The 9,402-nt window shown below is 38.7% G+C and overlaps 1 protein-coding gene across 1 annotated transcript; it reads left to right on the top strand.

The window, feature by feature from the left end:
* Positions 1-8,195: 8,195 nt before the first annotated feature.
* On the top strand, positions 8,196-9,131 carry LOC128776090 (olfactory receptor 4P4-like). Its single transcript, XM_053899209.1, has one exon. The coding sequence runs from the start codon at positions 8,196-8,198 to the stop codon at positions 9,129-9,131; it is 936 nt and encodes a 311-aa protein (XP_053755184.1).
* The last annotated feature ends 271 nt before the right edge of the window (positions 9,132-9,402 follow it).

Genomic DNA, 9,402 nt, shown 5'->3' with positions numbered 1-9,402 from the left:
ATACGGATAGGGGAGAAAGGAAACCATCTCACAGAGTAATTTTTCCACTGGTAACATTTTATGAGTGACAGAAATAGGACTTGGAGTTTAATAGTAACTATAAAGAAATAGTAAGTCATCCATACAAAATATAAGCTTAAGACTGAGTTCATTTTGCGGGCTTTGAGATGTTATGAACAGGTTGACATGCACAAAATCAGTTATATGCATAGTTAAGACAATGTTATAGGAGCCGAGAATTGTGATGTGAAAAAGAAAATTGGAGTTATCTTGCGTTAGAAAATGCAGGTTTGGTGGCCAGACCACACGATGAGCCATTCTGTATGGCAAAGAGACGGTTAAAGTCCATGATTTTAAGACCAAATTTTGGTTTATGATAGGATGGTCACCTAAATGAACTCCAGAGGTATTTAGAAATTAATTACATAGCAAGAAGTGGGCATAATGAAATATGATGTAAAGTGATTCTGTGGTTTTAACTCTGGACTTCACATTGGAAATAAAAATAAACTAGTAAAGGGGCACCTGGGTGGTGCAGTCAGTTGGGTGTCTGACTCTTGGTCTCAGCTCTTGTTGTGGTCTTGCCGTTTATGGGTTTGGGCCCTGTGTTGAGCTCTGGGCTGGTGGTGTGGAGCCTGCTGGAGATTCTGTCTCTCCTCTCTGCCCCCCCCCCCCACCCCGCCACTGTGCTCACTCTCTCTCTTTCTCTTTCTCAAAATAAATACACTTAAAATTTTTTTTAATGATAAGAAATAAACATATAAGATATGTTGAGAAGAACATATAAGAAACATAATGATAAGAAATAGTAAACATAGAGTGAAATCAATTACTCAAGATATTAAAAACACACTCACTGATTTTCTACATATTGGTCCATTAAAAAAATCTATACAGGAACTGAATCATAAAATGCCAGAAATTAGGAGGACAGACACTGTTTATGAGATCCAGAGTCTTTCTTATTTACACAAGAAGCTAGTTGAAACAAACAAACTTCAATCAAAAAACCCTCTGATACAAATCATGGAAATGAGTGGAAATGACAGACCATCTTTGAAATGAACATGAGGATTCTCTAGAAGAACCTAAAACAAATTTGATGAAATGTGTTCATTTGTATCTCTAATAAGATGCAAAAATAAATGCTTTCTTTGAAAACAGGAAATATCACAAACGGAAGAGATTGTGTAACCAGATTATATGAACAGAATGACAATGAAAATACACGAATAGTTTTAGCCTATGTAAATGCAATACTAAAATTACAATGATTATAAAGGCCTTATATACAGAAGGATAGAAAAGTAGAAAAGTTTATGAGGAAGATCTAATTCAATAGAGTTTTTATAACAGAGAAATTGGACAGATAATCTGTCAAGTTACTAATATATTGCCAGATTTAGAAGTTCAAGCTTTACCTTTTATTTAATGTGTTGCTTTTAACCAAATTTACTCAACTTGCCTTTCGGGGGTCCTAACCAGGTAGATCACCACATCTGTGATGTGAAGCCCCTTTTGAAACAGGTATGCAAAGATATTTGTGTTGTTAGTGTCTTCACGATTGCTAATTCCGGGATGTTGGTGGCAGACATTTTGTTGCCCTGCTGGCTTCTTACCTACTCGTGTGATTTAACCTTAAGACCCACTTCTCTTCAGGCTACTGAAAAAGCTCCACCTGCAACTCTCACATAACGGTGGTAGTTTTGTTCTTTGCCCCCTGTGTCTATCCTTATGTTCTACATGTGGGGTTTTACACAGTGATTGCCTCCATGCTGAATCGTCTCATCTCTACCCTGAGAAACATGGAGATGAAAACCAGCATGCGGAAGGCATGGTCTAAAATGGCCCATTCAGAATTCATGCACATGAATTCTGAATTCTCATCACATGATGAGTGATAATCATCGTGCTTTTGATCCTGTGTAGCAAAGGCATTTAACATTTGAGGTGTGGTTGAAAGTACATAACTTTGCCTGGACACTTGGGCCTAATTACCCATGACTGCTGTCACATGAGCCAAAGAAACAAGTTACTGGGAATCAGATTACAATCTGCACCTTAAAAGATCCAGCTGGTTCCACGTGTGCCCACTTGCATGTGAGGAAGCTAAAAATGTCCTGAAGCATCTCTCTGATCCTATCACTCCCCTCTCCAAAAGTTTGTAAGAAATCCCATTTTCCTTGGAATGAAATCCAACCTTCCTGCTTATTAGAAATCTTCCATAAGTTATCTGAGTCTAATTTGCCGATCTCAGAAATCACTACATTGGTAGAAAGTGTGGTAGTACAATGATAGGCTTTAGGGTCAGGGAGAGCTGGGTGATTCCTGACAGCTTTTATCTCTGGGTCTTGACATTGTGCTCTAATTATATTAGTCTCTCTTGTAAAAAGATATTGTACTTCGCAAAGATGTAATATTACTTTGGCTAACACGTGTGAAGTTTTAGCACGGCACGTGGCTACCAGAACCTCATGTGAGTTATTTTTCTTTTGTTGGCTTTTCTCTCTGTGTGTCCCTAAGCTCAGAAACTTTCATCCAGGTACACTGGGTCCACGTCCATTCTCCAAACATATTCTAGAACCTATCAGCTCTGTGGCTTTCCTTCAGCCATTCTTCTGCTTAGGATTCCCCACCCTCAGGCTCGAGGGTCCATGTCTTACATGTAATTCACACTCGTGGTGTCATGTCATTCAGGAAGACTAGATGTATGAATGCAATATGAGTGTTATGTGAAATGTAAAGGTACAAGACATGTGGAGTAACACGTAGAAGATCTCTGTGACCTTGAATTGGAGACAAAAATTTTCTAAACGTGTGGAGCAAAAGTGTCTGTAAAAAAAGATGATTTGTGTTTCACCAATATTAAGACTATGCAGGAGAACTACTATATAGAGAGGAACTAAATAGTGGCAGACGTAAATGCAATTAGTATCTGTCTCTGAAGGTGTGTACAGGGCAAGGTTAGAGATACGACTGGCTATCTCCTGCTGTAGATTGCTACAGGCTAGCTCTTGAGTACAGCTCGGTCAACACTGGGCATAACGTTGAGGTAGACTAGTTGGAAATCACTGGGCCCTGATGTCTTTGATGCCGAAGTTGTAGAATCTTTCATTTACTCAGGGTTCTTAACCTTTTAAAGCCTGGAAGCAAGCACTAAACTTAGAACAACACATTTTCTTGCTTCAGATCTTTACTGGCTAGTTGAGCTAGTTACTTCACCTCTAGGACCTTCCGTGTTTTTATCTACCAGTAAAGCTACTAATATTTGTGTCAAAATATGTGTTATTATAAGTATTGAATAATATGATGAACCCGATCTGCCCAATCATCTCTCAGTGTATTTTTGCTACTGTTTGGCTAAGTTGTTTGATCTGAAACAGATTAAACATTATAAAATTTGATTTTCTGACATTTTTTTGCGTGAGAAAACTTTACATGAATGGTAGAGAGAGACTGTCTGGTTTCAGTGCCTGCAGATGAGACTGAGTCTGAACGACATGTGAGGAGTCAGTGAGCACAGAAAGAACCGGATGTTAAACACAATGAAAGCTCTGTGGTTCTTTGCTCCCTTCCTCTGATTTTTCCATATCATGTTTGCTTTTCCTCCTTGCCAAGTTATGAGGAAGAGATGTTTACTCTTATCTTTTCTTTTGTCTTCCATTTTTCAACATGTATGTCATCAATGGTAACCTCATACCAAGTACGATATCACAAGTCATTGATTTTATTTATCTATCTGCTCCGCACACCAAGGATCGTGATAATCCCCGCAAAAAGACTGTTAGCGGCCATCTTTGGTTCTCCTTGTCCTACTTCATCTCAGATTTTCCAGAAAGAGAACCTGATCCTATTACAGCCCAAAATTTCCCTCCTATTCCTCAGAAATTTGGAAGAACACAGGGCAGCCAGGGTTTCACGAATTGCTTTGACTGTAGCCTTTTTGGGCGTGCAGGGGAAACGGGCCAAGTTATTTTCCAAAGAGGCAAATATGGAAAGTTCATTCTCAAGAGCACCAAGCACATTACTATCGATGGTGGCTTTGGCAGCACTTGGGCTAAGATCTGTCTAGAAATGCCTTTGGGAATATAATGACACAGAGCTTTCAAAGACCTATTAATTCTTGCCACGTCAGTTTGTATTCTGTTCCTCTGAACCAAACTGTCCTCGGGTGTAGACATAAAATAAATGCACGATTCCTAGGACCTAAATACTTGTGTTAGCTTTTGCAGGAATATAAAAATACATGTTGCTTATTTTTTCTTCCGAGCTCTTACTAAGAAGTTAAATCAGCCTTCAATATTCCTGCTTTTCTGGGGGCTGAAGATCCACTTCTTCATCACTTCGTCTTAGTGAATGTTTGAAGTCCGCTTCCCTGGTAGACTGTAGAAGGTTTGAGACATGTTGAAATTTTCCAGACATTTGCAGAGAATTAACCTGAATGTGTTCGAATTATGGGTTTGTAAAGTCTCTGCAATGTATTCCAGATTTCGGTGCTAGAGACGAACTGGCAGAGTGAGTGTCCGAGGACGGAATGCTTCCTGATGCATGCCCAAGCTAACCCGACAGCCACTGGATCTCATGGTTAGTGAATTACCCTTGTCACCTTGGTTTGGGAAGGGTCCCACAACACATGTGCTAGGCTAATTGTGTGTGCGTATGTGTGTGTGAGACAGAGAGAGAGAGAGAGAGAGTGTTTTTAAGTATTTTGTTTGTTTCTTTTGTTTTTTTGAGAAAGAGGGAGTGGGGGCATCGGAGAGGCAGAGAGAGAGGGAGAATCTCAAGCTGACAGCACAGAGCCCAATGCGGGGCTCGAACTCACGACACTGAGATCACGACCTGAGCTGAAATCAAGAGTCAGACACTTAACTGACTGAGCCACCCAGGTGCCCCGATTATGTGTACTTTGTATTTATTGTATATAATTTCATTTGAGGGCTATAACTTCTTTTGCAGCATAGGATAATTAGATTACGATAACAATGTTTTGGCATCCTTTAGTTTCAATTGGGCATTACCTACAAGCAAAATTCCCTTTCTGGGGAACAGGAGTAGAGCTAGATGAAGCATTTTCAAGTGGGCAGTGAATTTCATCGTGTCCCCAACTCTTGTTTAACGGCATCCTTCATATTACTATTAAGAAACAGACCAGCGTATACTTGAAGATGTACAATAACAAATTGTTTTCTTTTATTTCAAAACATCTGCCCTCCTAAAATAGTTTTATCTGAGTCAACTATGGTAAGTTTATCTACATTCTGTTACACTAAGAGAAGATTTGAACGTATGATAGTAACTTGGAGTTAAGTATAAGACCTTCTATTCCTTTATGGACAGCATGATCCAAAAAGTACACATAATTTGGATTCAATAATACCAAAAAATAAAGTAATGGTTTGAGTACACTTTTAGACAAACATGCTAATTGTAACATGCTGATAATGTAACAAATTGTTGTTTACCTGATCATACTTGTCAAATCCATGTTACGTATCTTCTTCTTTATTTCCTTAGTTTTTCTGCTGGTCGAATGTGTGTGCATGACAATCTGTGGTTCTAACCTAATCGCTCGGAGAGGAAAGACAGTGAGAGAAAAATGTTTTGAACCACATGTGTCTTGGGCTATTTCATATCACCTCATGTATTCCTCATCAAAATTCTGAATTTTGTAATGATATGTCAGGTGTAAAATGAGTGTGATGATGCTTAAAGAGATTAAAGAATTCACTCAAGGATTGCCCTGGTCAGTTTGAGATTCCAACTCTTTCTATGTTGCTCCTGTTTCGGCCACTTGTTCAGTGGTTGCCCGAAGTCCTTTATTTATCCATTGTGATTTCAGTTTTCTCATAAGAGGGTTCCTTAGTATCGCTATATTGTTTGATGATAAGTAGTTCTCCTCAACTGATTTTTTCCCCTCTTCGCTTTCACCCCTGCTAACAGCATTGATCATACAGCATGGGCAGGGTTGCGAGCTATTGTAGATTAAATTCCAATAATGATCTAGAAAACAAGCAGGCATTTTTTTTAGTTTATTTATTTATTTAGAGAGCCTGCATAAGTAGAGGAGGGAGAGAGAGAGAGAGGGAGAGAGAGAGAGAGAAAGATAAAATCTGAAGCAAGCTCCGGGTTCCCAGCTGTCAGCACAGAGCCTGATGTGGGGCTCGGACTCACAAACCATGAGATCACGACCTGAGCTGAAGTCAAACACTTAACTGACTGAGCCACTCAGGTGCCCCAGAAAACAAGGAGGAATCTTGACGAGGAATTTGCATTTTTGTAAGGCTGAAGGCAAAGAATTTCAAATGTTTTAGAATCAGAGAATTCTAGAATACATATCTATCTTAAATATTCCCTATCTCTTTACTTACAGAAATACTCGAAAGACACATGGGGTATCTGTGAACCCATCATCTTGCATATTTTTTTCTACTCCGATGAGGAATCAAAACAGTCTTTTCACTGCTGCCCTTCATGGTATCTCTCAGCACTCTGCCTTGGACCATAACCCCAGATTGAGGAAGAAACAGGATTTCTGCCTTTTAACATTCATAGTGTATTACTTTTCAAACCCGAGAAATTACTTAGATTCTCTCGATATGTTTCTTCTATCTAGAATCAGAGATTTGAATTGGTCAAGTGATTTCCACATGTATATTGCTCACAGTCTACTGAAATAATGGTTGCCTGTAAATCAATTTGTTTTATATCAAGAAGTGTATCTGAAAATTAACATTATTCCTACCTAGTATCAGAGGCAACAGGTAGAAGGTGGGCCAATGCCCCTCACACTCCTAAAACTTTTCAGTACTCCTTAGTGACTGCTAACTTCCGGACGCTGTCACAATAATTATTTTACTTTGTTATATCAAGGGGGATGGAGAATCCTTGTTAGCGATTCTGAAAGCAAAGTAGGAACAAACCGAAAATTTATACTTTTAGGAATGCAGAATTTTGACTATAATTTAAAATAGAATGGATGTCTTACAGTACGGGCCATTTTAAAAATGCCGTAACCGTCAACCGTTGGCCATCTAAAATCTTCTCAAAGACTATGAATAACATAGATATTAAATTTGTGAGTCCCTAGAGATGATAGTTTCTTTTTTTAATGTTTATTTATTTTTGAGAGAGCCACAGAGCATGAGCAGAGGAGGGGCAGAGAAAGAGGGAGACACAAAATCCAAAGCAGGCTCCAGGCTCTGAGCTGTCAGCACAGAGCCCGATGCAGGGCTCCAACTCACGAACTGTGAGATTATGACCTGAGTTGAAGCCAGACACATAACTGACTGAGCCACCCAGGCGCCCCAAGAGAGACAGAATTTTAAGCAGGCTCCACACTCAGCATGGAGCCCACTGTGGGGCTTGATCCCATGACCCTGGGATCATGACCTTAGTTGAAATCAAGAGTTGCTTGCTCAACCCACTGAGCCATGTGGATGATATGACAGTATATATTTTTGAAATTGTATTTAACTCATAAAATATAAAAATGATAAATGAATAGATTTCCTGAGTATTTTTCAGAATTCCAGTCATTAATTGACATCTTCCTTTTACTGTATAGTTTTCAAACACTCTTTGTTTTTTAATGTAAGAGCAATTCCATTTGTTTAACATGACCCATTGACAATGTTTGGCCAAAAAACAATGTGTAGTATGCTTTACACAAATTAAAGTTCAGGAGTTCAAACTGGATTTTTAAACAAATGTGAATCTCTTTGGGATTCATTTCCAGAAAATTAAGGAAGTGTACTCAGATAATTTTAAAAGAAGGAAAGTAGATTTTATCAGTAAGTTACAAGAATTGAGAAATACAGGAGTTTTTTTGTTTTAGGTCAATGCGACTAAATAATATAATTAGCAGTTCTTTATCTAAGTATACAATTAATGGTATTAATGCTTTATTTTCCAAATAGCATTTAAATATTTAAGACAACTGCTAGTAATATTGAGTAAACTATATAATTATTCTCATTACTGTCATTATAAAATTATTTCATGACACATTTATAAAAGACAGCATTAAAAAGTTAGCCTAATTCAAGAAATCAATTGTTATCAACTCCATTTATGTCAGCATGTATTTTAATAAATTTTGTATGATCGTGTTCATACAGTTAATTCTCACCTCCAATTATGTTCTCGTTCTTTCAGCAACAGAAGTCCTTGTGAAAGCATACACCAAACTCAAATATATGAAAAGCCAGAGAAACATCTCAGAATTCATTCTTCTGGGACTTTCCTACGACCAGAACATACAAGTATTTTGCTTTGTCCTCTTCTTAGTCTGTTACGTCGCCTTGTTGGCAGGAAACCTGCTGATCCTCGTCTCCATTCGATGCAGCCCTCTTTTTCACCAACCCATGTACTATTTCCTCAGCCACTTATCCTTAATAGACATCTGCTATACCTCTACTGTTACGCCCAAGTTAATTGCTGACCTGCTGGTGGAAAGAAAAACCATTTCCTATAGTAACTGCATGTTACAGGTGTTTACAATGCACTTCTTTGGAGGCACCGAGATCTTCGTTCTTACCGCCATGGCCTTTGATCGCTACGCTGCCATCTGCAAACCTCTCCACTACGTGACTGTCATGAACAGGACAAGATGCAATCTGCTAGTCGTAGCTGCCTGGGCTGGTGGGGCCGTCCATGCCTTCCCTCTCTTTTCTACCGCGATTGGTTTGCCCTTCTGTGGTCCTAATGAAATTGATCACTACTTTTGTGATATTTTTCCTTTGCTAAAAGTTGCCTGCACCGACACCTACGTCACTGGTATCCTTGTGATTGCCTTTTCAGGTCTGGTCGCCTTAGTCACCTTTATTGTCTTATTTGTTTCTTATGGTATTATCTTATTCACTTTAAGAAATCTCTCAGCTGAGGGAAGACGCAAAGCCCTCTCCACCTGTTGGTCTCATATCACTGTGGTCGTCTTATTTTTTGGACCAGTAATCTTTATCTACCTTAGGCCACCTACTACTTTTCCTGAGGACAAAATATTTGCTCTATTTTACACGATCATTGCTCCTATGTTCAATCCCTTAATCTACACTCTGAGAAACTCAGAGATGAAAAACATGATGAGGAAAGTTTGGTGTCACACATTATTTTCAAAGGAAACACACAATTAATGTGAAGAAGCTTATTGGCTACGCAACTTTGAGAAACAAAAGGGGGAGGTGTGAATGAAAAAGGTGGGGACTATCTCACAGATTTTGTAAACCATCACTCTTGTGAATGGAGTGAATGAAAGCAATGGGACTAAAGTTTAAAGTAATCACTAAGCAAATATTAATTCTTGCAAGCCAAAATTAGTTGGCAACTAAGTTAGTTTTATGGTGTATATGTAGGGTAACCTACATGAAGAAAATAATTGGGTCAAAGCAAATAAACCAGTGGTAT

The sequence above is a fragment of the Panthera pardus genome, unplaced genomic scaffold (assembly GCF_024362965.1).
Source record: "Panthera pardus isolate Hobbes unplaced genomic scaffold, ASM2436296v1 HiC_scaffold_12, whole genome shotgun sequence".
Taxonomy (NCBI): domain Eukaryota; kingdom Metazoa; phylum Chordata; class Mammalia; order Carnivora; family Felidae; genus Panthera; species Panthera pardus.
The sequence above is the reverse complement of the archived record's forward strand: the minus strand, read 5'-3'. Positions and strand labels throughout refer to the sequence as shown.

Excerpts from the sequence above, each read along its gene's own strand:
- LOC128776090 (XM_053899209.1), top strand. The coding sequence starts at position 8,196 with ATGAAAAGCCAGAGAAACATCTCAGAATTCATTCTTCTGGGACTTTCC.